Below are 27742 nucleotides of genomic sequence, written 5' to 3' on the forward strand. Positions count from 1 at the left end.
TCAATGGCATTACCATCACTGAATCCCCCACTATCAACATCAACACCCAGTAACTGAACTGGACTAGCCATATAAATACTGTGGCTACAAGACCAGATCAGAAGCTAGGAATCCTGTGACGAGTAACTCATCTCCTGACTGCCCAAAGCCTGTCCATAATCTACAAGGCACGAGTCAGGAGTGTGATGGAATTCTCCTCAGTTGCCTAGATGAGTGCAGCTCCCACATCATTCAAGAAGCTTGACACCATCCAGGACAAAGCAGCCTGCTTGATTGGTGCCACATCCACAAACATTCACCCCCTCTACCACCGAAGCACAGTAGCAGCAGTGTGTACCATCTACAAGATGCACTGGAGGAATTGACAGCACCTTCCAAACCCATGACCACTATCATCTAGAAGGACAAGGGCAGCAGATAGATGGGAACACCATCACCTGGAAGTTCCCCTCCAAGCCACTTACCATCCTGACTTGGAAATATATTGCTGTTCTTTCACTGTCGCTGGGTCAATATCCTGGAACTCCCTTCCTAACAGCACTGTGGGTGTACCTACACCACATGGACTCCAGCGGTTCAAGAAGGCAGCTCACCACCACCTCCTCAGGGGCAACTAGGGATGGGCAATAAATGCTGGTCCAGCCAGCGAAGCCCACATCCCATGAATTAGTTTTTAAAAATTCTGCCCATCAAGTTGATGCCAGCTCTCTGTGGAGCAATTTCCTTCAAGTGCCTATTCAATTTCCTCTGGAAACCATTCATCATCTCTGCTTCCAAAATGGAAGGACAGTGAGTTCCAAGTTGCTATGACTCATTGTATCAGTAAGTTCTTCCGTACATTATTCCTGCATCTATTGCCCAGTACCATAAATCTGTGTCCTCTAGTCTTTGTACCATCAGCTAATGGGAACAGATTTTCCTTGTCTATCTTATCCAAACCTGTCAATAAAATAGATTAACTGGTGGTACAAATAGAAATAAATGGTTTAGATCTAATCGGCATTAGAGACATGGTTACAAGGTAAGCAAAGTTGGAAAATGCACATCCTAGTGTTTGTGATATTTTGTTAAGATAGACAGAATGACAAAGGAGGATGGGTAGTCCTGATTGTAAAAGATGTAGCTCTGAGACTCGGAGGGATCTGGGTGTCCTAGCACATGAATCACAAAGGCTAGTATGCAGGTACTGCAAGTAAGTAGAAAGCTAATAGAATTTTATCATTTATTGTGAGGGGAATTGATTCCAAAAGTTGAGAGGTTATGCTTCAGTTGTACAGGGCATTGGTGAGACCACAACGGGAGTACTGTGTACAGTATTGGTGATCTTATTTAAGGAAGGATGTAAATACATCAGAAGCAGCTCAGAGACAATTTTCTAGACTGATACGAGGAATGGGTGGGTTTCCTCTTGAGGAAAGGCTGGACAGGTTAGGCTTGTATCCACTGGAGTTTAGAAGAGTATGAGGGGATTTGATTGAAGCCTTTAAGATCCTGAGGGGCCTTGACAGGGTGGATGTGGAGAGGATGTTTCCTCTTGTGGGAGATTCTAGAACTAGGGGTCACTGTTTAAAAATAAGGGGTCGCTCATTTAAGACAGTTAAGGAGAAATGTTTTTCTCTGAGGGTCATGAGTCTTTGGAACTCTCTTCCTGAAAAGGTGGTGGAATCAGAGTCTTTGAATATTTTTAAGGCAGAGCTATATAGATGCATGATTAACGAGGGGGTGAAAGGATATCCGGGATAGGCAGGAATGTAGGGTTGAGGTTACAATATCAGCGATGGTCTTAATGAATGGCGGAGCAGGCTTGAAGGGCCGAGTGGCCTACTCCTGCTCCTAATTCGTATGTATATACGTTCATAAAGACATTAGTGAGGAAGGATCTTGGCTCGGAAGATCATGAAGTAGAATCAGTAAGGGTGGAGATTAGGAATAGCAAGAGCCAGAAAACGCTGGTGGGAGTAGTTTATAGGCCTCCTAACAGTAGTTATACTGTTGGACAGAGCACTAAACAAGAAATTATTGGAGCATTTAACAAAGTTAATACTTGTGGGGAAGTTTAACCTTCATGTAGACTGGACCAATCAAATTGGCAAGAGTGTTCCAGAAGATGAGTTTGCAGAATCTTTTAATGATAGTTTCCTGGAGCAATATACTGTGGAACCAATTAGTAATAATGCTAAAAACAAAAAAACTGCGGATGCTGGAAATCCAAAACAAAAACAAAAAGTAATAATGCTATTTTAGATCTAGAATCATGTAATCTCACAGTAAAAGATCCACTGGGGAATTAGTGATGTCATGTATGCTCAAATAGATGGTGTTGCCATGGGACCCTCTCTAGGCCCAGCTCTCGCAAACATCTTTATTGGGTTCCATGAGAAACGTCTCTTCGATGGAATGACACCTAACATCCTACCCCTTGCATATTTCCGGTATGCAGATGATACGTTTGCTATACTTAAATCCGCAGCTGCATGTAATAATTTTCTTGCATGTTTTTACAAATGGAAAATGGTTTCTGATGGTGTTCCACAGGGCTCAGTATGCTGTTTGTTGCTAATATTAATGATTTGGACATAAATGTGGGAAGTGTGATTGGGAAATTTGCATATGACACATAAATTGGCCATGTAGATGATCGTGAAGAGGCTTACGACTGGTGTTAGGTAGAAAATACAATTGAGAACGGAGAATAATACAGAAGGCTCAGAGAGGAGGTGAAGCGAAGAGGGATTATGAGAAAAGACTGGCAGCCAACATAAAGGGGAATCTCAAAGTCTTCTATAGGCATATAAATAGTAAAAGGGTGGTGAAAGGAGGAGTAGGGCCGATTAGCGACCTAAAAGAGAATTTACGCAAGGACGAAGGGGTCATGGCTGAGATATTAAGTGAATACTTTGCATCCGTCTTTGACAAGGAGGTAGATACTACCCAGGCCATGGTGACAGATGAGGAAACTCTGTCACTAAGAGGGTTCAAAATTTTTAAGGAGGAAGTGTTGAATAGGCTGTTGGTACTGAAAGTTGACAAGGCACCAGGACCGGATGAGATGCATCCAAGGATATTGAAGGAAGTGAGAGTAGAAATTGGAGGGGCACTGGTCATAATCTTTCAGTCTTCCTTAGACTCAGGGGTGGTGCCAGAGGACTGGAGAATTGCAAACATTAGGCCCTTGTTCAAAAACGGTTGTAAGGATAAGCCAATTACAGACCAGTCAGTTTAACTGCAGTGGTGGGCAAGATTCTAGAAACAATTATTTGGGATAGAATTAGTTGTCACATGGAAAAATATGCGGTGAACAGGAAGAGCCAGCATGTATTTCTAAAGGGGAAATTGTGTTTAACTAACTTGCTGGAGTATTTTGAAGAGGTAACAGAAAAGATCACTGAGGGTAATGCTGTTGACATGTGGTCTACATGGACTTTGAAAAGGCATTTGCCACAGTGCCACACAACCGACTTGTGAGAAAAGTTATTGCTTATGGAATAAAAGGGACATTAGCAACGTGGATACAAAATTGGCTGAAAAGTAGGAAGCAGAGAGTAATGGTCAATGGATATTTTTTGGGCTGGAGGAAGGATTGTAGTGGAGTTCCCCAGGGGTCGGTATTGGGGCCCTTGCTTTTCCTGATACATATTAATGATCTAGATCTTGGTGTGCAGGGGACAATTTCAAAGTTTGCGGATGATACAAAGCTTGGGAGAGTTGTAAACTGTGAGGAAGACAGTGTAGAACTTCAAGAGGACAAAGGCAAGTTGGTGGAGTGGGCAGATAGGTGGCAGGTGAAGTTCAATGCGGAAAAGTGATGCATTTTGGTAGAAAGAACATTAACAGACAATATAAAATAAGGGGTGGAGTTTTGAAGGGAGCAGAAAGACCTGGGTGTATATGTACATAGATCATTGAAGGTGGCAGGATATGCGGAGAGAGCAGTTATTAATGCATATATTTTCCTGGGCCTTATTAATAGGGGCATAGAATACAAGACCAGGGAGGTTACACTGAACTTATATAAGACCCTCATAAGACTTCAGCTGGAGTATTGTGTACAGTTCTGGGCACCACATTATAGGAAGGATGTGAACACATTGGAGAGAGTGAAGAGGTTTACAAGAATGGTCCCAGGGATGAGAAACTTCAGCTATGAGGATAGATTGAAGAAATTGGGACTGCTGTCCTTGGAGAGGAGAAAGCTGAGAGGAGACTTGATAGAAGTTTTCAAAATCATGAGGGGGCTGGATAGAGTAAATAGGGAGAAGCTGTTCCCACTCACAAAAGGATCAAGAATGAGAGGGCACCGATTTAAAGTGATTTGCAAAAGAAACAAGTGTGACGTGAGAAAAATACTTTTTCACACCGCGAGTGGTTCGGGTCTGGAATGCGTAGCCTGGAAGTGTGGTGGAGGCAGGTTCAATCGAGGCATTCAAGAGGGCATTAGATGATTATTTGAATAGAAACAAGGTGCAGGGATACGGGAAAAGGCAGGGCAATGGCACTAGGTCATAATGATCATTGGCGAGCTGGTGCAGACACGATGGGCTGAATGGCCTTCTACTGTGCCATTAAGATTCAGTGAGGGTAGCTTTTGTCTCCAGAATTATATCAATGGTTTGGTTGAGTGGGCTGAAAGTGGCAAATGGAACTCAATCCAGAAAAGATAATGGTAGTGCATTTGGGGAGAGCAAGCAAAGCAAAGGAATATTCAATAAATGGGAGCATATTGAGAGGCGTTGAGGAAGTGAAAAATTTGGAGTGCATGTCCACAGGTCCCTGAAGGTGGCAGGACAGATGGATAAGGCGGCAAAGAAAGCATATGGAATGCTTTCCTTTATTGGATGAGGTATTGAATACAAAAGCAGGGATGTAATGATGGAACTGGAGGCTGAGAGATGACCTAACTGAGGTGCACAAAATTCTGAGGGGCCTAGATAGGGTAGACAGTAAAGACTTGTTTCCCCTAGCTGAGGGGTCAATTACCAGGGGGCATAGATTTAAGGTGATTGGTAGATGGATTAGAGGGGACATGAGGAAAAGCTTTTTCATCCAGAGGATGGTGGGCATCTGGAATTCACTGCCTAAGTTGGTGGTTGAGGTTGAAACACTCAACTCATTTAAAAGGTACCTGGATCTGCATCTGAAGCACTGTAACCTGCAAGGCTACGGACCAGGTGCTGGAAAGTGGGGCTAAAATCAGCAGCTAGTTTCTTTTCATCTTTTTCCGGCTGACACAGGCATGATGGGCTGAAGAATCTTCTCCAATAATTTCCCTACCACTGACTGGCTCACTGGCCTGTAATTTCCTGGATTATCCCAGCTACCTTTCTTAAACAATGGAACAACATTGGCCATTCTCCAGTCCTCTAGGACTTCACCCGTAGCCAGTGAGGATACAAAGATTTCTGTCAAGGTCCCAGCAATCCCCTCCCTTGCCTCCCTCAGTACTCTGGGGTAGATCCCATCTGGCCCTGGGGACTTATCCACCTTAATATTCTTGAAGACACCTAACACCTCTTTTTTGATCTCAGCATGATCCAGGCTTTCTACACACTCTTCCCTAGACAAATCGACCGCTAAGTCCTTCTCTTTGGTGAATACTGTTAAGTATTCATTTAGTATCTCTCCCATTTCTTCTGGCTCCACACACAGATTCCCACCTCTGTCCCTGAATGGGCCTACCCTTTCCCTGGCTACCCTCTTGCTTTTTACGTAGGTATAAAAGGCCTTGGGATTTTCCTTAACCCTGGTTGCCAATGACTTTTCATGACCCCTCTTAGCCCTCCTGACTCCTTGCTTAATTTTCTTCCTACTTTCTTTATATCCTCCATGGGCTTCATCTGTTCCCAGCCTTCTAGCCCTTACGAATGCTTCCCTTTTCTTTTTGACTAATTTCACAATATCCTTTGTTATCCAAGGTTCCTGAAACTTGCCATGATTATCCTTCATCCTAGCAGGAACATGCCATTCCTGAATTCTTATCAACTGATGTTTGAAAGCCCCCACGTCAGTTGTTGATTTGCCCTCAAACATCCGCCTCCAATCTAGATTCCTCAGTTCCTGCCTAATATTGTTATAATTAGCCTTCCCCTAATTAAGCACCTTAACCCAAGGACTCCTGTTATCCTTTTCCACCAGTACCTTGAAACTTACTGAATTATGGTCACTTTTCCCGAAATGCTCTCCTACTGAAACTTCGACCACCTGGCCGTGTTCATTCCCTAATACCAGGTCCAGTATTGCCCCTTCCCTAGTTGGACTATCTACATATTGTCTCAGGAAGCCCTCCTGGATGCACCTTACAAAATCTGCACCATCCAAACCTCTGGCACTAAGTGATTCCCAGTCAATATAGGGAAAGTTAAAATCACCCACAACAACCCTATTGCTTTTACATCTTTCCAAAATCTGCCTACATCCTACCCCCCTGTTCCTCAATCTCCCACCAGCAATTTGGAGGCCTATAGAAAACCCCCAACATTGTGACTGCACCCTTCCTATTCTGGAGCTCTACCCATATTGCCTCGCTGCATGAGCCCACCGAGGTGTCCTCCTGTCGTACAGCTGTGATATTCTCCTTAACCAGCAGTGCAACTCCCTCACCTCTTCTACATCCCTCTCTATCCTGCCTGAAACTTCTAAATCCTGGAACGTTTATCTGCCAATCCTGTCCATTCTTCAACCAAGTCTCTGTAATAGAAATAACATCATAGTCCCAAATACTAATCCCAGCTCTAAGCTGACCTGCCTTGCCTGTTATACTTCTCGCATTGAAACAAATGCATTTCAGACCCCCAGTCCCACTGTGTTCAGTAATTTCTCCCTGTCTGCTCTTCCTCTTAGTCTTACTGGCCATATTCACTAGTTCCCAGTCATTTATTTCACCTGCTGACCTATTGCTCTGGTTCCTACTCCCCTGCCATACTAGTTTAAACCCTCCTGAGTGACACTAGCAAACCTTGCAGCCAGGATATCAGTTCCCCTCCAGTTTTGATGCAACCCCTCCTTCTTGTACAGGTCCCACCTGCCCCGGCAGAGATCCCACTGATCCAGATATCGGAAACCCTCCCTCCTACACCATCTGTTCAGCCACGTGTTTAGCTGCAGTATCTTTTTATTTCTAGCCTCACTGGCATGTGGCACAGGGAGTAATCCTGAGATTACAATCCTAGAGGTCCTGTTTTTTAACATTCTGCTTAATTCCCTGAACTCCCGCTGCAGGACCTTGTCACTCTTCCTGCCTATGTTGTTGTACCAATGTGTACCACTATAAGGATAGTATTAGATTAAAAGAAGACATTTACAATGTTGCAAAAAAAAACCCCAGTAACAAGCCTGAGTGAGGATTGGGAGTGTTTTAGGAACCAGCAGAAGGCCACCAAAAAGTTAATATAAAGGGAAAATATAGAATGTGATAGAAAACTAGCCCAGAATATAAAAATAGATTTAAGAGCTTTTGCAACTGTATAAGAAGGAAGAGAGTAGCTAAAGTAAATGTTGGTCCCTTAGAGGTAGAGACAGGAGAAATTATTATGGGAAATGAGGAAATGGCAGAGACATAGACACAAAATATTTTATGTCTGTCTTCACAATAGAACATGCAAGTTGCATACTAGAAATAGAGGGTAACCTAAGTGCTAAAAAGAGTAAGTAAATTAAGGAAATCAATATCAGCAGAGAATAGGTACTGGAGAAACTTAAGGGATTAAAATCCAACAAATCCTCAGGACCTGATGGCCTACATGGTAGGGGTCTGAAAAAGATAGCTGCAGAAATAATGGATGTTCTGGCAATTTTCCAAAGTTCCCTAGATTCTTCATGGTCCCAACAGGTTCGAAGTTAGCAACTATGACAGCTCTTTTCAAGAAAGGAGGGAAAGAGAAAACCAGGAACTACAGGTCAATTTTTTTAGCCTTACATCAGACGTCGGGAAAGTGCTGGAATCTATTACTATAAGGCACTTAGAAAATCATAGTATGATCAGACAAATTCAACATAGTTTTGCGAAAGGGAAATTGTGTTTGATAAACTTATTAGAGTTTTGAGAATATAACTAGTAGGGAAGATATGCAGAAATTAGAGATTGCCTACTTGGATTTCCTATAGGCATTCAATAAGGTGCCACATAGAGGTTGATTCAAGGGTTCATGGAGTTAGGGTAATATATTAGTATGGACAGAGGATTGATAACAGACAAGAAGCAAAGAGTGAGGATAAATGGAGCATTCTCAAGTTGGAAACTGTGACTAGTGTCTGGCACAAGGGTCAGTGCTGGGGCCTCAGTTATTTACAATCTATATTAATGACAAAGATGAAGAGACAGAGAGTAATGTATCTAAGTTTGCTGATGATACAACGGTAGGTGGAAATGTAAGTTGTGAGAAGAGCACAGAAAGGCTAGAGAGATATAAGACAGGTAGAGTGAGTGGGCAACAGGTGGCAAATTAAGTATATGAAATCCTGAATGGTATTGACAAGGTGGACGTGGAAAGGATGTTTCCTCTTGTGGGTGAGTCCAGAACTAGGGGGCACTGTTTTAAAATTAGGGGTCTCCTTTATAAGACAGATGAGAAGAATTTTTTTTCTCAGAGGGTTGTGCAACTTTGGAACTCTCTGCCTCAGAAGGTGGTGGAGGCGGGTCATTGAACATTTTAAAGGCAGAGGTAGATAGATCCTTGTTAGGCAAGGGAATCAAAGGTTATCAGGGGTAGATGGGAATGTAGGACTCGAAACACAAACAGATCAGCCATGATCTTATTGAACAGTGGAGCAGGCTCAAAGGGCCGAATGACCTATTGCTCCTATTTTGTATGTTCGTAGAAAGTCAGGAAGTTTGAACACTTTGGTCGTAAGAATAGAAAAGCAGAATATTGTTTAAAAAGCGTGAAACTTGTAAATGTTGATATTCAGAGATACTTGGGTGTGCTTGTACAAGGAACGCAAAGTTAGCATGCAGGTGGAGGTGATGGTGTAGTGGTATTGTTGCTGGACTAGTAATCCAGAGATCCAGAATAATGCTCTGGGGAGCCTGGTTTGAATTCCACCATGGCAGATGGTGGAATTTGAATTCAATAAAATTCTGGAATTAAAAGTCTAATGATGACCATGAAACCATTGTTGATTGTTGTAAAAACCCATCTGATTTACTAATGTCCTTTAGGGAAGGAAATCTGTTGTCCTTATCTGGTCTGGCCTACATGTGACTCCAGATCAACAGCAATGTGGTTGACTATTAAATGCCTTCTGAACAAGGGCAATTAGGGATGGGCAATAAATGCTGGTCTAGCCAATGACGCCCACATCTCATGAATGAATTTAAAACAAGGTACAGCAAGCAATTAGGAAGGCAAACAGCATGTTGGTCCTTATTGCAAGGGGATTGGATTATGCTGTACTACCTTCAGTGCAAGTATTCTTTTTCTTCAGTTCTCTGCTGATCCACAGTGCCATGACCTCTGCCATGGATAGGCAAGAAGGTAGGCCCTGAATCCCTCCAGCCAGAACTGGGATCGAGCTCCATGCAGAAGTTTGGTGAAAGCACACCCAAAGTACAGTGTGTAGTTTTGGTCTCCATATTTAAGGAAGGATTATACTTGTAATAGTAGTTCTTGTTGTGCAGTGGGTAGCATCCCTGCCTCTGAGCCAGAAGCTTTGGGATCAAGTTCCACTCCAGGTCTTGATGGCCAAGGAAAGTGCATTCATAACACAGCCAAACAGGTTGATTGTTAACCTACAAACCCTTCCAACATATACTAATGGCAGGTGGTAAGAGCAGGAGAGATTCCTGGTCAGTCATGTGATATAAAGAAAATTAGACCCTTTCCGTAGATCCAGACAATAATATGCATGCAAAAGTGTATGTTGCCTCAGCAATACAGACTCCTTGGGGTGCCAGTTGACTGTTGGTTGGATGGCCAGTGTGGTTCAAATTGGTGCCAACAGCTCTGGGTTCAGTCCACATTTCAGCTGGGGTGGATTCAGGACCTGCCTACTTGCCCTACCTGTGGTGGAGGCTGTGGTGCGGTGGATCAGACCTGCCTTTGGGCAGAGAACTGAAAGAAGAAGAGTGCTTACATTGGAGGCAGAACAGTGAAGGTTCACTAGATTCGTCCCTAGGATTAGAGGGTTGTCCTACAAGAAGAGGCTGTATAAACTGGGCCTACTATAGATGTTGGCATATAAGACAATGTTTGAAGCCTCAAAATCCCTTCACAAACGGGGGTTAACTTATATGCCGAGTATAAAAGTGATCTGCTGGTGTGGGTGGTTACTATCTTTGTCATTCGCCACATGGGATCTACTCTGTGTGGGCATGTGCTAAACTCCCATGCGTCTTCGCAACGTAGCCTGTATTGCCTGCTTGATCCCTTGCACCCAATTATGAGGTACCAATAAATAAAACATCCATTAGTGGTGTAAAAAAACTGAGGTTGACTAATAGCATGTGTGACTGAAAGCAGGGTGGGGTGGGTGGGGTCAATGTATTCACCGAGTATATGCAAAAACAGGATTTCTTAGGCTGAATAAAAGGGGTCGTAATATATGCTAGGTTGTCTTATACGCTGCAATCTATGGTACATTCGCTGGAGCTCAAAAGAATGAGGGATGATCTGATTGAAACATACAATATTCTGAAGGAGCTTGTCAGGGTTGACACAAAGAGGTTTTCCCCCCTGGCTGGGGAATCTAAAACATGGGGGCACAGTCTCAGGATAAGGGGTTGATCATTTAGGATTGAGATGAGGAGAAATTTCTTCACTCAAAGGGTTATAAATGTTTGGAATTCTCTAACCCAAAGGGTTGTGGATGCTCCATTGTTAACCAGATTTAAGACTGGGATAGCCAGATTTTTTTGGTCTCAGGAAATCTAAGCACATGGGGAGCAGGTGGGAAAGTGGAGTTGAAGATCAGCTTTGATTGTATTGAATGGCAGGGCAGGCATGATGGGCTATAGGGTCTTCTGCTCCTATCTCGTGTTCTTGTGTCATAATCCCACACACCTCTATCAAATCTCCTTAGTTTCAAGTAGAAAAACCCCAGCGCATCTTCAACCTAACCTTGCAGCTAAAATTCCCCATCCCTAGAACCATTCTAGTAAATTTCCTCTGCACCCTTTCAAGGACCCTCATGTCCTTCATCAAGTGCCAATGGAACTGAATACAATACCCTAAGGTTTAGCTGGAGCTTGATAAAGGTTCAGGAGAACTTCCCTGCTTCTGTACTCAACACTTCTATTTATGAATTCCAAAATCCTATATGCTTTGCTATTCACACTTTCAATTTGTCTTACCTCCTTCAAAGATTGATGCACATGCGACCCACTGCCCTCTGATTCTGCACATTCTTTCGAACTTTGCCATTGATTTCATTTTCCTCCTTATCTCTGCCAAAATGCATCAGCTCACACTTCTCTGTATCACATGCCACCTGCCTGACCATTCTACCCGACTTCACGTGCTCCCTGCCACTTGCCCGCCCATTCTATCCACCTTAAGTTTCAAGGGAGTAAAGCAAGGCTGGATGGCCTCTACTTTAATGCCAGGAGTATTACAGGTAAAATGGATGAGTTAAGGGTGAGGACTGATAAGTGGAATTGTGATATAGTAGCCATCAGAGAGATGTGGTTGAAGGATTGGCAGCGCAATATTCCGGGATACAGAATCTTAAGGTGAGACAGGGGAAGGGGGTAAAAGAGGAGGAGGCATTGCATTATTAGTTATGGAGTTAGTTGCTGCAGTAAGGAGAGATGATATCTTGGAGGGGGCATCGAATGAAGCTTTGTGGGTAGAGCTTAAGAATAAAAAAGGGACAACCATATTGTTAGGTGTTTATTATAGACCCCCAGATAGTCAGCGGGAAATGGAGGAGCAAATATGTGCACAATTTGTGGAGGTGTGTAAAAACAATAACAATAGGGTAACTATATCAGGTGATTTCAACTTTCCTAACGTTAATTGGGATAGGCATAGTTTTAAGGGCTTGGATAGAGTGTATTTCTTGAAATGCGTACAGAAGAACTTTTTAGGTCAATATGTAGAGGGTCCAACACTGGACGGTGCATTGCTGGACCTAATTCTGGGGAATGAAGCCGGACAGGTGGCTGAGGTGGTGGTGGGGGAGCATTTTAGTGATAGCGACCACAACATGGTACAGTTTAAGTTTGTTGTGGACAAAGAAATAGACAAGTTGCAAAAAAATGTTTGGGATTGGGGGAAAGCAGATTTTAGTAAAATAAGGCAGGATCTGGCCAAGGTAAACTGGGAACAGCTAGTTGTGGGGAAACCTACAGAGGAGCAGTGGGGGGGGGTTCAAAAAGGAAATGGGGAGGGTTCCCTCTAGGGTAATAGGAAGGAGTAACAAGCCCAGAGAACCATGGATGACCAGAGATATTCAGGGTACGATGAGAAGGAAAAGAGAGGCTTTTAGCAAGTACAAGGGGAGCAAATCAGCGGAGGCATTAGTGGAGTACAGACAGTGCAGGGTGGAGCTTAAGGAAGCAATTAGGAGAGCAAAGAGAGGATATGAGAAAGCTCTGGCTGGTAAAAGTAGGGAAAATCCCAAGAAATTCTATAACTATATCGATAGGAAGAGGTTAACCAGGGAAAGAGTAGGGCCCATTAGGGACCAAGGAGTCAATCTATGGATGGAGCCAGAGGACATCGGTAGAACGAATACTTCACATCCGATTTCACCCAAGAGAATGAGGATGAAGGTGTGGAACTCAGGGAGAGAGACTGCGAGGTTCTTGAGCAAATTGATATAGGGAGTGACAAGGTATTGGAGATGTTGGCAGGCTTAAAAGTGGACAAATCTCCAGGTCCGGATGATTTGTGTCCCAGACTGCTGAAGGAGGCAAGGGAGGAGATCGTAGGGTCTCTGACCCAAATTTTTATTTCCTCTCTGGCCATGGGGGAGATGCCAGAGGACTGGGGAACAGCTAATGTGGTTCTGCTATTTAAGAAGGGTTGTAGAGATAAGCCAGGGAACTACAGGCCAGTGTGTCTCACGTCAGTGGTAGGGAAACTATTGGAGAAATTTCTGAAGGAGAGAATCCATCTCCACTTGGAGAGGCAAGGTTTGATCAGGAATAATCAGCATGGCTTTGTCAGAGGGAGGTCATGCCTAACAAATTTGATTGAATTTTTTGAGGAGGTGACCAGGTGTGTAGATGAGGGTGGTGCAGTTGATGTTTATATGGATTTCAGCAAAGCCTTTGACAAGGTCCCACATGGGAGACTTATAAAGAAGGCAAATGCACATGGAATACATGGTAATTTGATAAAGTGGATTCAAAATTGGCTTAGTTGCAGGAGACAGAGGGTGATGACAGAAGGATGTTTTAGTGACTGGAACTAGTGTCGTACCACAGGGATCTGTGCTGGGTCCCCTATTATTCGTCATTTATATAAACGACATAGATGACTATGTGGGGGGTATGATTAGTAAGTTTGCGGATGACACAAAGATTGGCCAGGTGGTTAACAATGAGGTTGAGTATCTTGGGCTACAGGAAGATATAGATGGGATGGTCAAATGGGCAGATAAGTGGCAGATGGAATTTAACCCTGAAAAGTGTGAGGTGATACATTTTGGAAGGAGTGATTTGACAAGGAAGTATTCAATAAGTGGCATAACACCTAGGAAGTTCTGAGGGACACTTGGAAGTTCGGAGGGGCATGTTAGTGGGGCGGTGAATATGGGACACTTGCCTTTATCAATAGAGGCATAGATTACAAAAGTATGGAGGTCATGTTGGAGTTGTGTAGAACCTTGGTGAGGCCACAGCTGGAGTACTGTGTGCAGTTCTGGTCGCCACATTATAGGAAGGATGTGATTGCACTGGATGGGTGCAGAGGAGATTCAGCAGGATGTTGCCTGGGATGAAACATTTAACTTAAGAAGAGAGGTTGGATAGACTTGGGTTGTTTTCATTGGGGCAGAGAAGTCTGAGCGGCGACCTGATCAGGGTGTAAAAGATTATGAGGGGCATGGACAGGGAGCAGCTGTTCCCTTTAGTTGAAGGGTCAGTCACGAGGGGACATGAGTTTAAGGTGAGGGGCAAGAGGTTTAGGGTTGCTGGAGGGTGGTGGTGGGTGGTGGTGGGGGGGGTGGTGGGGGGGTGTGGTGGGGGAATACGAGGAAAAACATTTTTACCCAGAGGGTGTTGACGGTCTGGAATGTGCTGCCTGGGAGGGTGGAGGAGGCAGGTTGCCTTACATCCTTTAAAAAGTACCGGGCCGAGCACATAACGTTCAAGGCTATGGGCCAAGTGCTGGTAAATGGGATTAGGTAGATCAGTCAGATGTTCCTCACATGTCGGTGCAAACTCGATGGGCCGAATGGCAATTTCTGAACAGTGTGATTTACATGCCTCCTGCCACTTGCCCACCCATTCTACCCACTTTCACATGCCTCCTGCCACATGCCCACCCATTCTACCCACTTTCAATGCCTCCTGCCACTTGCCTGCTTATTCTTCCCACCTCTGTCACATTGCAGTCAATTAGTATCATTGTCATTGTTGACCACTCCAAGTTTGTTATTAGCAAATTTTGACACTGTTCCAATATCTAAGTCATATCTATCTTTTGTTAGAGACAGGAGGGGTTTAATTTATATACCATGAACTTCTCCTCTCACCACTCTTCCATAAACAGGAAGGTGTTTTTAATTATGGTGGGTCCCCTGTTATAAACAGTGGTGTATTTCCTGGCCCCTCTGTTTTGGTGTGATCCAATTTATTTTAAATAACCCCACAGCAAACTTGAGATTAAAGGATTAGTTTTATTTACACACACTCAAAACATGAAAGGAGGGTTCCAATATGTCATCCTCTACATTCATACTACATTGAGATGGATGTTCACCGCTGAGGTGCAGGCATCAGTTATGTATCCAGGGAGTGAGAGGCAGGACTATGATTTTGGTCGGAAGGCTGCACAGACACAGGGAAGAGTCCCTGGACTAAGACACTTGCCTTTATCTTGTGCAGAAAGGTTTCACATCTGAGTGACAAGAACACTGCTCATCAGAACAAGGAGCCATAGGCAGGGTGACATTCTTGGGAGTTTATTGACAATAGTGAACAGTATGTACAATTGATTAATACCTATGCCCAGGCTGTGCAACTAGTTCTCATTAAAGCGTCCTAACCCTGCTGCCAAATCTTGGTGCTCCCTGGACATTCAGTGCGATGAGCTTAGTGGGTGTCCTCTGGAGGGCCCTGCTTTCAGGGTCCTGTTGTCTGGCAGTGGCACCCTCCCCAGCCTGTGGAGGTGGAGCTAATGCGGTCACAGGAAGAGGGAAGTCAGATGAACCAGACATTCAGTATCACCTGGATGGATGGGCCCAGAGTTTGCACCTGCAGATCCTCCTCCCTACGGAGGTGCAGGGGCCCCAGGCTGACTCCCTGAGGAGCAGGGGTAGCTGGAGAAAGATTTGAGCTGCCTGGCACCCCTCATATACACACTGCTGGAGGCTAACTGTGACATCAGCAATGGAGTTGAGCCCACTCAGCAGTGCAGGAGCAAAGTCCTGGACTAAGGTCTCCATGGCAGCTGCCATCCTGCCAGTGTTGTTTAAGGTGTGTTGGCATGCCAGCACTATCACCTCAGACTGAAGGCAGACAGACTCCATCATGCCTTGCAATCTGATGTTCCCAAGCTTGCCTTTGCAGCTTCAGCAACAGTGACATGACCTAGTCCAGAGACTCATCTGATTCAGACAGCAAATCTCTGGCCTCCAGCAGTCCTCTGAGTGCCAGACACCTGGGAAGTCCTTGGTGCCACCTGCAGTGGATCAGACAGTGCGATGTGCTCACCAGTTCGTGATCCAGAGGCTTCCTTAAAGCTAGGTCCCACCAAGGTGTGTCTGTGCTGGTGGACGGTGTGGATGAGTGCTGTGATGGGACTTCAGGTAGGGTGCCTCCAGATTCCTCTTGAGGTTTCTTCAAGGCTTGTTTGGAGGTCCTAGGTCATGGACTGTCAGTTGTTTGGCAGATGTGCCTGCAGAAGCAGAGAGACAGAGAGAGAGAGACCGCGCATGGTAGTACAAAGCATGGATGTCTGATGCATGTTGCACTGCAGTGCTGGATCCGCACTTGGTAGAGCAGCACTGAACCAAAGTCCACGAGGACCTTGATTTCTGGTATTCCACCACCAGTCTGCGACCTCTCATTGTGTGCCAGCTTGTCCTGCATGGATAGAGATGGGGAAAGGGTGTCTGTCTGTATTGGGTGTGCACATTGAGTGTAATGAAAATTGTGACTTGCCCTGGCAGAACAGAGATCATTCATCCTCTTGTAGCACTGGGTGGCTGTCCTCTTCTGAAGGTGTTGGCACTGACCACTATCTCCCAAGCCAGATTGGTCACATTGCTGCCTATCCTGCTGCAAGATCAGGGGTACAGGACATCCCAGCAGGCCTCCACAGCATCCAAACATCACTCAAGAGCCCCCTCATTAAATCAGGGGGCTGCAGCCTTCCAGTTTCAGGGCCATGTCTTCCATGCAGCTGTGTACTGGAAGCACTGAGATGTGTGCTTGTGGCTAGACTTTAAACATGATGCCCAGCATAATGCAGCAGCAGGTTGATGGTGGGCAGGCAAATGAGACCCCGCCCACCGTGGAAATAGCATGTTTCCAGGGAGTGCATAAATAATGAGGCAGGCTCAGTACAATACAGCATGAAAACCCACCATCACCATCAGCAGGTAAAACAGTTTAACTCACCCACTACCGCACTTAGTGCAAGTCTGGGAAAATTCCACCCACTGTCCACCAGTCTGAAAAATAATTCACCTTTGTCTTTAAGCCAAATTATCTGAGTAGACACAGACTCTCCAATTATAGGTGGGGCAAGAGGGAGAGCAGGATAGGGAAAGAGATTCCAACAGAAAGAAATGGAGGGAGAGAGAAAAGAGGGGGACAGTGCAGGGGAGCAGGAGAAGGAGAATTTAATTCAGTAACTAACCCCATTTTGTACCTGCACTTTTGTTCCCCAGAAAAGAGAAGCTGAATTTGAGGAGCAGCATAATCGCTTGAAGCGGGAAAAGGCTATCGAAGTGGCTCGATTGCAGGCCCTGCAAAAACGAGCACATGATCACAAGGCAGAACAGGTAGGTACAGAAGTATCTCTTTCTGGGAAAGAGCTGAGAGACATCAGTCACCATACAGACATCTCCCTGAGGAGAGACCAGTCAGTGCAGAGGTAAGGTAAGAGGTACTGTCCTTAACGTCAAGACAGCATTTGATCCATTAGCATCAGGGTGTCCTAGCAAAATTGAAGTCAGTGAAAACTCTCCACTGGTTGGAGTCATACCTAGCACAAAGCACTGTAGAGAGGCCTTTAAACTAAATATCAGGGGAAAGAGGGTTCATGTTAACTTCCTAAATTTTCAATCACAAGAAAAGACAAGGTAATAATTCAGAAAGCAATAAAGGTCATGATTACCAGAGCATGACAGAAAGAGATAGAGCATACAAACATAAAAGGTTGTAGTGGAAGAATTAATCCAGGCTGGTCTTTAGGTTCAAGCTGGTTTATTTTCAAGACAAAAATAAAAATATCTGGAAAAACTCAGCAGGTCTGGCAGCATCTGCAGAGAAGAACACAGTTAACATTTCAAGTCCATATAACTCTTCAACAGACCAACTCCTCATTACTGCTGACTTCCACACAAAGTGTTCCAGCTGTATCTTTTTATTCTGTTTAGATGGGATAATCAATGCCCATCACCCATTTAACTAGCAATTGTCTTTAACAAGGTGATTGCCATGCAATGTGATTATTTATACATTGACTAAGGGTGCATCAGCAAATAAGGTCCGAGTAGGGGAAAATGTTAAAAAGGCAGAATTAAAGACTTTATCTGAATGCAAGCAGCATTTGTAACCAGATGAATAAATTATTGTACAAATAGAAATAAATGGTTATGATAAGGTAACCATTACAGAGGATTGCAAAGTGACTAATTTTGGAAACTGAATATTCAAGGAGGTGGGGTTTATTTGTCAATAAAGAATGAGATCAATAAAGCAGGGAGAAATGATCTTGTTTCGGAAGATCAAGATGCAGTATCAGTTTTGGTGGAGACAAGAAATAGCAAAGGAAGGTGTCATTGATGGGAGTAACTTATAGGATCCGTAACAGTAGCTACACTGTATGGCAAGCATAAATCAAGAAATAATGGGAGCTTAGAAGAAAGGCACTGCAATAATTGTGGGAAATGTTAATCTTGATATAGATAGAATAAATCAAATTGGCAATGACAGACTTGAAGATGAGTTCATGGAATGTGTTCAGTACAGTTTCTTAGAACAATATATTCTGGAACCAAGCAGGAAAAGTCTATTTTGGACCTGGTAATGTGCAATGAGAAAGAATGAGTTAATAATTACATGGTAAAGGATCATTTAGGCAATTTTTTTATTCACTCATGGGATTTGGGCATCGCTGAATAGGCCAGCATTTATTGTCCATCCCTAATTGCCCTTGATAAGGTGGTGGTGAACTGTCTTCTTGAACTGCTGCAGTCCATGTGGTGTAGGTACACCCACAGTGCTGTGGGAGAGAATTCCAGGATTTTGACCCAGCAACAGTGAAGGAACAGTGATATATCACAGAATTACAGAAGCTTAATGGCACAGGAGGAGGCCGTTCAGCCCATAATGTATGCACCGGCTCTCCAAATGAGCATTATGACCTAAAGCCATTGCCTTACTCCCCACACCCTTGCACATTGTTTCTATTCAAATAATCATCTAATGCCCTCTTGAATGCCTTAATTGAGACTGCCTCCACCACACTTCCAGGCAGCGCATTCCAGACCTGAACCACTCGTTGTGTAAAAAAGTTTTTTCTCACATCACGCTTGCTTCTTTTGCAATTCATTTTAAATATGTGACCTCTTGTTCTTGATCCTTTTATGAGTGGGAACAGCCTTCTCCCTATCCAGCCCCATCATGATTTTGAACATTTCTATCAAATCTCCTGTCATCTTCTCCCCATGGAGAACAGTCCCAACCTTTCCAATCTATCCTCATAGATGAAGTTTCTCACCCCTGGAATGATTCTTGTAAACCTCTTCTGCACTCTCTCCAATATATTCACATCTTTCCTATTACATGGTGTCCAGAACTGTACACAATATTCCAGCTGAGTATATTTTCAAGTCAGGATGGTGTGTGGCTTGGAGGAGAACTTCCAGGTGGTGGTGTTCAATGCATCTGGTTTCCTTGTCCTTCAAGATGATAGTGGCCATGAGTTCAGAAGGTCCTGTTGAAGGAGCCTTGGCGAGTTTCTGCAGTGCATCTTGTAGACGGCATCGGTGGTGGAGGGAATGAATGTTAGTGGATGTGGTGCCAATCAAGCAGGCTGCTTTGACCTGGATGGCATTGAACTCCTTGAGTGTTGTTGGAGCTGCACTCATCCAGGCAAGTAGAGAGTATTCCATCACAGTCCTGACTTGTGCCTTGTAGATAGTGGACAGGCTTTGGGGAGTCAGAAAGTGAGTTACTTGTCACAGGATGCCTAGCCTCTGACCTGCTGTTATAGCCACAGTATTTATATGGCTAGTCCTGTTCAGTTTCTGGTCAATGGTAACCCCCAAGATGTTGATAGTGGGGGATTCAGCAATGGTAATGCTGAAAGGGGCGATGGTTAGATTCTCTCTTGTTGGAGATGGTCATTGCCTCACGCTTGTGTGGCACGAATGTTGCTTGCCACTTGTCAGCCCAAGCCTGGATATTGTCCAGGTCTTGCTGCATTTGGACATGGACTGCTTCAGTATCTGAGGAGTCGTGAATGGTGCTGAACATTGTGCAATCATCAGTGAACATCCCCACTTCTGACCTTATGATGGAAAGAAGGTCATTGATGAAGCAGCTGAAGATGGTTGGGCCAAGGACACCACCCTGAGGAACCCCTGCAGTGATGTACTGCAACTGAGATGATTGACCTCCAACAACCACAACCATCTTCTTTTGTGCTAGGCATGACTACAACCAGTGGAGAGCTTTCCCCTCGATTCTCATTGACCCCAGTTTTGCTCGGCTCCTTGATGCCACACTCGGTCAAATGCTGCCTTGATGTCAAGGGTAGTCACTCTCACCTCTGGAGTGATCGGAACATGATGGTATTTCACATTCAGTTTTAGGGAGACAAACTTGGGTCTGAAGCTAGTGCCTTAAAGGTAAATAAAGGCAAGTAAAAATCTATGAAAACAGAATTGGCCACAGGGGCCTGGGAAAATAGGTTAAAAGGATAGATGTTAGACAAGCATTTAAAATGACAGTTCATAACCCTGAACAAAGATATACTCCATTGAGAAAAATGCACCATGTCTGGCTTACTGAGGAGGTTAAGAATGATATTTAGTAGTAGGCCAGACAATTTGCAAAATTTTAGAAACCAGCAAAGGATGACAAAAAAATAGTGAGGAAGATATCAGAGTAGGAGAGTAATCTAGCAAGAAACAAAGAAACAGACAGTTAAAACTCAGAAAAAAGAAAGGAATAGCTAAAATAAGGATGGGTCACTTAGAAGATGAGAATGGGTAATTAATAATGGGAAGCAAGGGAATGGCAGAGACTTTGAACAAGCACTTTGTATAGGTCTTCACGGTAGAAGCCACAAAAAGCATTCTAAGAATGGTGAAAAGCAAGAGGCAAATGAGAGGTAGGAACTCAAAACAATCACTATTATTAGAAAAAAATGACTAGGATAGCTAATGGGACTAAAGGCTGACAGTTCCCTACACCTGATGGTCTGCATTCTTGGGTTTTAAAGAAGTGGCTGCAGAGACAATGAATACATTTGTTATAATCTTCCAAAATTCCCTAGATTCTGGAAAGATCCCAGGGGATTTCAAAATCAAAAATGTAACACCTCTGCTCAAGAAAAGGAGGAGACAGAAAGCAATAAACAATAGGCCACTTAGCCTAATATTCGTCATTGAAAAATGCTAGAATCCATAGGGGAGGCAATGGTGTAGTGGTATTGTCGCTGGACTTGTAATCCAGAGACCCAGGGTAATGTTCTGGGGACCTGGGTTCAGCAGATGGTGGAATCTGAATTCAATAAAAATCTGGAATTAAAAGTCTAAGATGACCATTTAACCATTGCCAATTGATGTAAAAACCTATCTGATTCACTATTGTCCTTTTGGGAAGGAAATCTGCTGTCCTTACCTAGCCTGGCCTACATATGACACCAGACCCACAGCTCCTGACCAGGTGACCAAGGTTTTATGTGAAGAACAGGGCAACTGAAAGCTCCTGGCCTGCAAAGAGAAAACATCTAAAATCTCTCTTCTTATCTCTCTAACCTGCTCTCTCTCTCTGAGGAAACCCCTGTAAAAAGGAAAAGGGGAAAATCACTGTTAGAGACACTGAAAAGCAAGTTCTCAACCAGTGAACTTAATACTGAAAGTACTGGAAGACTACCTCGTGTCATCAACAAGAACTGAAAGGAATTTGAAAGACATCGATCAAAATCAACCAAGTGAATCCTGTACTCCAGATTGGTGCTGTTGAACTGTTTTAACCCACCCTTAAAATCCATGTTTTGTGTGTCTTATGCGCCTTTTATGTGTGTGGGTATAGGGATTTAAGAAGGGGGTAGAGTTTCAGTTATAGTGTTAGAAGTTAGCAGTTCATATTTCTTTCTTTTGCCAATAGTTAAAGACAATTGAGAGACACCAGTCAATGTATAAATACCTCACTGAGAGAATTACTCAACCCTTTTTCTTTCTTCTGTAGGATGCACTACGGGCAAAGAGGAGCCAGGAGGCCACGGAGCGTGAATGGCGCCGGAAGGAACTGGAGGACAAGCGTAAGAAAGCTGAGGTGCTTGCAACGCTGAAGAAATCTCGCTCGGATCAAATCCGGCAGAAGCAGCATTTCCTGGTTGTGCAGGCCACCAAGGAAAGACAGGAATTCGAGAGAGTCCTCAAGTAGGTCACTGACATTCTGGGGTCTCGGGCTTCAAATGCAGCACGGGGCCTCCATGTTTCACTGTGTATCAGATGTATCCTAGAATAGTACAGTAGATAGGGAGGCCATTCAGCCCATTGCATTTTCAGCAGCTCTTTCAAAAACCATTCCACTTCATCTTGCTCTCTGCTTTACCCCCATTTCCCTCCAATGTTCCTCCATCAAGTATTTTGAAGGCTATCATTAAATCTGTTTCTACCACACATTGCATATACTCAAATAATAATCACTCTCATGTAAAAGCCAACCCTTGACTTTTGGCCAAAACATCATTAATTTTTCATATACCTTGTGTAGAAGCCAACCCCTGACTTTCCAAGGACATTCTGTTCCAACTCAGCTCACTGCCCCATTCCGTGTTCAGAGTAACACAGCAGAAACCAGTATTTGAAGCAGGAGTTTTTCTGATCCTTCTGCATCAGTGCTAGAACACAGAGTGCAATTTTCCCACTGAGATATCAGGGAACTTTAGTAAAAGTTTAATTTCTTGTTGAAATGACAGAGGTAAGATTGGAACACACTGCAGAGTTAGTGTGCACCAGCCCAAGAGGTATCTGTGTGGCCCATCGAAAATAAGCCCATCGAGAGTAAACCCCTAGAAGACAACTTGGAAAACAGACTGAAAACCCAGCACAGTCCTCTGCTGGCTGTGTGAGCCACAAGCTTTGATAGCTGAAAGTAAGCCCCTCAAAAAACATTACCCATGTAAAAGTCGGCCCTTTAATTTTCTGCCTTAAAATGGTCTCAAAAGTTTGACTTTTACAGTACTTTTACAGACTTGAACAGTAGACAGAGCTTAGCAATTCCACAACCAACAGATCAGATTGAAGCTCTGCAGTCGTTCACATCCAGCCATGAATCGTGGTGGATAATTCAACAACTATCAGGAGGAGGGGGCTCCACAAGTATCCCCATCCTTAATAATGGGGGAGCCCAGCATATCAGTGCAATAGACAAGGCTGAAGCATTTGCAACCATCATCAGGAGTGGTGGGTGGATGATCCACCTCAGTCTCCTCCTGACGTGCCCAGCATCACAGATGCCAGACTTCAATTCAATTCATTCCACATGATATCAAGGGTCACACCATCCTGACTTGTAACTATATCGATGTTCCATCACTCTCACTGGGTCAAAATCCTGGAACTCCCTCCCTAACAGCACTGTAGGTGTTCCTACAGCAGATGGACTGCAGCTGTCCAAGAAGGCAGCTCATCACCACCTTCTCGAGGGCAATTGGGGATGGGCAATAAATGCTGGCCCAGCCAGTGATGCCCACATCCCATGAACAAATAAAAAAATGATTAGCATGAGCTTCCTTGCCTTTGTACTATATGCCTCTATAAGGCCAGGGATCGCATTATACTTTGTTAACAACTTTGTCAACCTACCCTGCCACCTTTACAGATTTGTTCACAAACGCCCCAGGTCTTTCTGCTCCTACAGCTCTTTTACATTGTATAATTTAGCTTGTATTGCCCCTTTTCATTCATCTTACCAAAAAATATCACCTCACACTTTTCTGAGTTGAATTTGATGGGTTACATGTCCATTCCACCAGCCTGTTTATGTCCTGTTGAAGTCCATCACTGTCCCCCTCATTATTTGCTACATTTCCAAGTTTTGTGCCATCTGTAAATTTCAAAATGCGCCCTGTTCCCCCAAGTCCATGTCATTAATGCATATCAAAAAAGCAGTGGCCCTAGTACTGACTCCTGGGGAACCCATTTCTGTCCAGTCTGAAAAACAGCTATACACCACTACTTTCTATTTTCTATTCCTGATCTGTCCCCGCTTGTAAAAGGATCAAGAACGAGAGGGCACAGATTCAAAGTGATTTGCAAAAGAAGCAAATGTGGCATGAGAAAAAACTTTATCTCACAACAAGTGGTTTGCATCTGGAATGCACTGCCTGGAAGTGTGGTGGAGGCAGGTTCAATCAAGGCATTTGAGAGGAGCATTAGATGATTATTTGAATATAAACAATTTGCAGGGGTACAGAGAAAAGGCAGGCACTAAGCCATAATGCTCATTTGGAGAGCCAGTGCAAACACGATGGGCAGAATGGCCTCTTTCTATGCCGTTAAAATTCTGTGATTCTGTGATTAATTTTGCATTCTTTTTACTACTGCCCTTTTTTATCAACTTTGCTGACAAGCTTGTTGTGTGGTACTTTATCAGATGTCTTTTTTAAATCCCTGTGCACCACATGAATCACATTACCCTCATCAACACTGTCTGTTACATAAGATCAAAAGAAATAGGGGAGGGAGTAGGCCATTTGGCCCATCGCGCCTACTATGCCATTCAATAAGGTTATGGCTGAGCTGATCATGGCCTCAACTCCACTTCCCTTTCTGCTCCCCACAATCCTTGACTTCTTTGTAGACCAAAAATCTGCGCAATTCAACCTTGAATATATTCAATGATGCAGCCTCTACTGCTCTCTGTGGAAGAAAATTCTGAGAGAAGGAATTTTGCCTCAACTCCAACTTAAATGGGAGGCCCCTTGTTTTTAAACTGTACCCCCTACTTCTAGATTCCCCCATGAGGGAAAACATCCTCTCAGCATCTATCCTGTAAAACCCCCTCAGAATCTTATGTTTCAATAAGATCAACTGTTATTCTTCTAAATTCCAATGAGTATAGGCCCAACCTGCTCAACCTATCCTCATAAGAAAACCCCTTTAACCCTGGAATCAGCCTAATGAACCTTCTCTGAAGCCTCCTTAAGTGAGGAGACTAAAACTGTACATGATTCTCTAAGTGTGGTCTCAGCAATGCACAATACAGTTGGTGCAAGACTTTGCAACTTTTATACCCAATTCCCCCTTGCAATAAAATCCAACATTCCATTTGCCTTCCTTATTACTTGTTACCTGCATGCTAACTTCTTGTCATTCATATACAAAGATACCCAGATCCCTCTGTACAGCAGAATTCTACAGTCTCTCTCCATTTGAAATAATATTCTCCTTTCTATTCTTCCTGACGAAGTGGGCAACCTCACATTTTTCCACATTATACTCCATTTGCCGAATTTTTGCTCATTCACTTAACCTATTCCTTTGCAGACTCTTTGTATTTTTCTCTCAACTTGGTTTCTGACTTTGTATTGTCTTCAAATTTGAATACAGTACAGTCAATACAAGTCATTAATGTAAATTGTAAATAATTTAGGCCCCAGCACTGATCCCTGTGGCACTCCACTAGTTACAGTTTGCTAAACTGAAAGTGATCCATTTAATCTGACTCTATTTCCTTTAGTTAGCCAGTCCTCCATATCCATGCTGGTATATCATCTCAAACACCACAATCTCTTATCTGATGTAGCAACCTTTTATGTGGCACCTTATCAAATGCCTTTTGGAAATCCAAATACACGACATTTGCTGGTATCTCTTTCTCTACCCTGCTTGTTACATCTTCATAGAACTCTAATGAATTTGGCAACATGATCAAAAAAGCTCTGTAAGCTAGTCAATCATGATTTGACATTAACAAATTTGTGTTGACTTTCCTTTATTAGTGTATGCTTATCCCAGTTTCTGTTAATATGTGGATTATTGTTGAAGAGGGCCATCAAAGTGTGAGAGATCCTCATGATACAGAGCTGGGTGATCAGTTCTGCTGTTGTTGAGGGGTTTCTCAGTATGCCCATCAATGTCATTTCCCCTTTGGATTTCCACCTGGTTGACAGGTTTTGGAGGTGTTGGCTAAGGGAGTTACTAGATACAGGTAGTTCTCCTGTACTGTCGATTATATAGAGGCAGGGATCAAAGTAAGGGACTTTATTGGCTCTCCCAGAAACTGATGGGACTGAATTTGCAGGGTGCAGAAAGAGCAGATCGAAAAGGAGAAGAAAGAGGAGGAGGACAAGAGGTATGGCAGGACGAAGTATGCCAGCGACCTTCGGGAGCAGATCATTGAGAGGGAGCAGAATCATATAGCGGAGCGAGCAGCATTCTTTGAAGAAGGAAAGCATCTAAAGGAGGAAGCTTATCAACGACGGCTTCGTCTCGACCAAATCAAGCGCAAGAAACTCGAGGAACTCAGGTCAGGTCTATTAGGATGGTATACAGTGGGAAAGAATGGGAAAGGGTTTTAGTTCCGTTGGAACAAAAACAAAAATAGCTGGAAAAACTCAGCAGGTCTGACAACATCTCCGGAGAGGAACACAGTTGACGTTTCGAGTCTGTATGACTATGAAGAGTCATACGGACTCAAAACGTCAACTGTGTTCTGCTTTGCAGATGCTGTCAGACCTGCTGAGTTTTTCCAGCTATTTTTGTTTTTGTTTCAGATTTCCAGCATCCGCAGTATTTTGCTTTTATCTTAGTTCCATTGGAATTTGGGACAATGGAAGTGAATGGGAAGGGGTTGGGGTTCCATTGATATTGTCCACAGGGTGAGTGAATGGCATTGTGTTTGGGTCCATTGGGATTGTGTACAATGGGAGTAATTGGAAAGAGTTTGGGTCCCACTGAGATTGTGTAAGTGGAAGTGGGAAGCAGCTGGATGCTGTGTTTACTCTAGGAGTGAGTGGGAAGTGTTTTGATCATGAATTGGCATTAGTTCCAGTCTCTGTGACGCTTTTGACCCCTGTTTTGCAGGTCTGTCGGCCTCCCGGAGAAGTATTGTCGAGAGATCGAGCGGCGATTGGCAGCTGTCACAGCATAGGGACAAATTGCGTAAATATGGTGGCTACATTCAGAGATTTTGTGTTTGATGTGTAATGTAGTCTTTAAAACATATAAAGAACAAATTAAACATCGCATGACTCATTGCCACACTCAAACTTAGCAGAGTCCCGTGTTTCGACATCTGCTTCTTTATGCTATCTCACTGGCTTTGAGAACCATTCAACCCTCACCACAAACCCCCACCCCAGTCCCAACCCCTCACTCTGCATCCCCAATCCTCACAGCATCCCTTACCTTTAACCTTTCATCCCCACATCCCAACCTCCTCACCTCCAAATCCTCACCTCCAACCCCACCCAACCCCAACCGCACATTCTCACCTTCAAATGCTGAACCCTAACCATAATGCTAATCATAAACCAAATTATCACCCCCAACCCTGAACCCCCTCAACACTCACCCTCAACCCTCTCCCCTCAACATACCTCTCAGTTGCAACTCCTCACCCAAGACCCCAACTCCTCAACTTTCACACTTCAACCCTAAACTTACACCCCTCATACCCAAGGCCTCATGCCTTAGCATCAACCACCCACTATTCACCCTTCAAATTCCCACTTCTAAATCCTATCTGCAATCCCAAAATCCTTACCCCAACCCCTCATTTCTCACCCAGAGCCCCACAGCCCTCATGCCTCACACCAACTCCTCACCCTAACCCCTCACCCCAGATTCTGACTCACCTTAAACTCCAGACTCAGTGAGCCAACAAAACATATCTCTCTCTGTCCCTCTCTCTCTGTCCCTCTCTCTCTGTCCCTCTCTCTCTGTCCCTCTCTCTGTCCCTCTCTCTCTGTCCCTCTCTCTCTGTCCCTCTCTCTCTGTCCCTCTCTCTCTGTCTCTGTCCCTCTCTCTCTGTCTCTGTCCCTCTCTCTCTGTCTCTGTCCCTTTCTCTCTGTCTCTGCCTCTCTCTCTCTGTCTCTGCCTCTCTCTCTCTGTCTCTGCCTCTCTCTCTCTGTCTCTGCCTCTCTCTCTCTCTGTGTCTCTCTCTGTCTCTCTCTGTCTCTCTCTCTCTCTCTCTCTGTCTCTCTCTCTCCTTGTCTTGCTCTCTCTC

General features: G+C 44.0%; 1 protein-coding gene across 2 annotated transcripts in view; it reads left to right on the forward strand.

Moving 5' to 3' along the window:
• cfap45 (cilia and flagella associated protein 45) overlaps positions 1 to 26759 on the forward strand; it is a 79703-nt gene extending 52944 nt beyond the window's left edge. For both annotated transcript variants that reach the window (XM_041208505.1, XM_041208504.1), the window contains exons 9-12: positions 16996 to 17109; positions 21752 to 21945; positions 25817 to 26041; positions 26599 to 26759. In XM_041208505.1, coding sequence (XP_041064439.1) covers positions 16996 to 17109; positions 21752 to 21945; positions 25817 to 26041; positions 26599 to 26665 — 600 coding nt within the window. In that variant the 3' untranslated portion in view covers positions 26666 to 26759. The remainder of the gene's footprint in view (positions 1 to 16995; positions 17110 to 21751; positions 21946 to 25816; positions 26042 to 26598) is intronic.
• The last annotated feature ends 983 nt before the right edge of the window (positions 26760 to 27742 follow it).

Source organism: Carcharodon carcharias, chromosome 16 (genome assembly GCF_017639515.1).
Source record: "Carcharodon carcharias isolate sCarCar2 chromosome 16, sCarCar2.pri, whole genome shotgun sequence".
NCBI classification, from domain to species: domain Eukaryota; kingdom Metazoa; phylum Chordata; class Chondrichthyes; order Lamniformes; family Lamnidae; genus Carcharodon; species Carcharodon carcharias.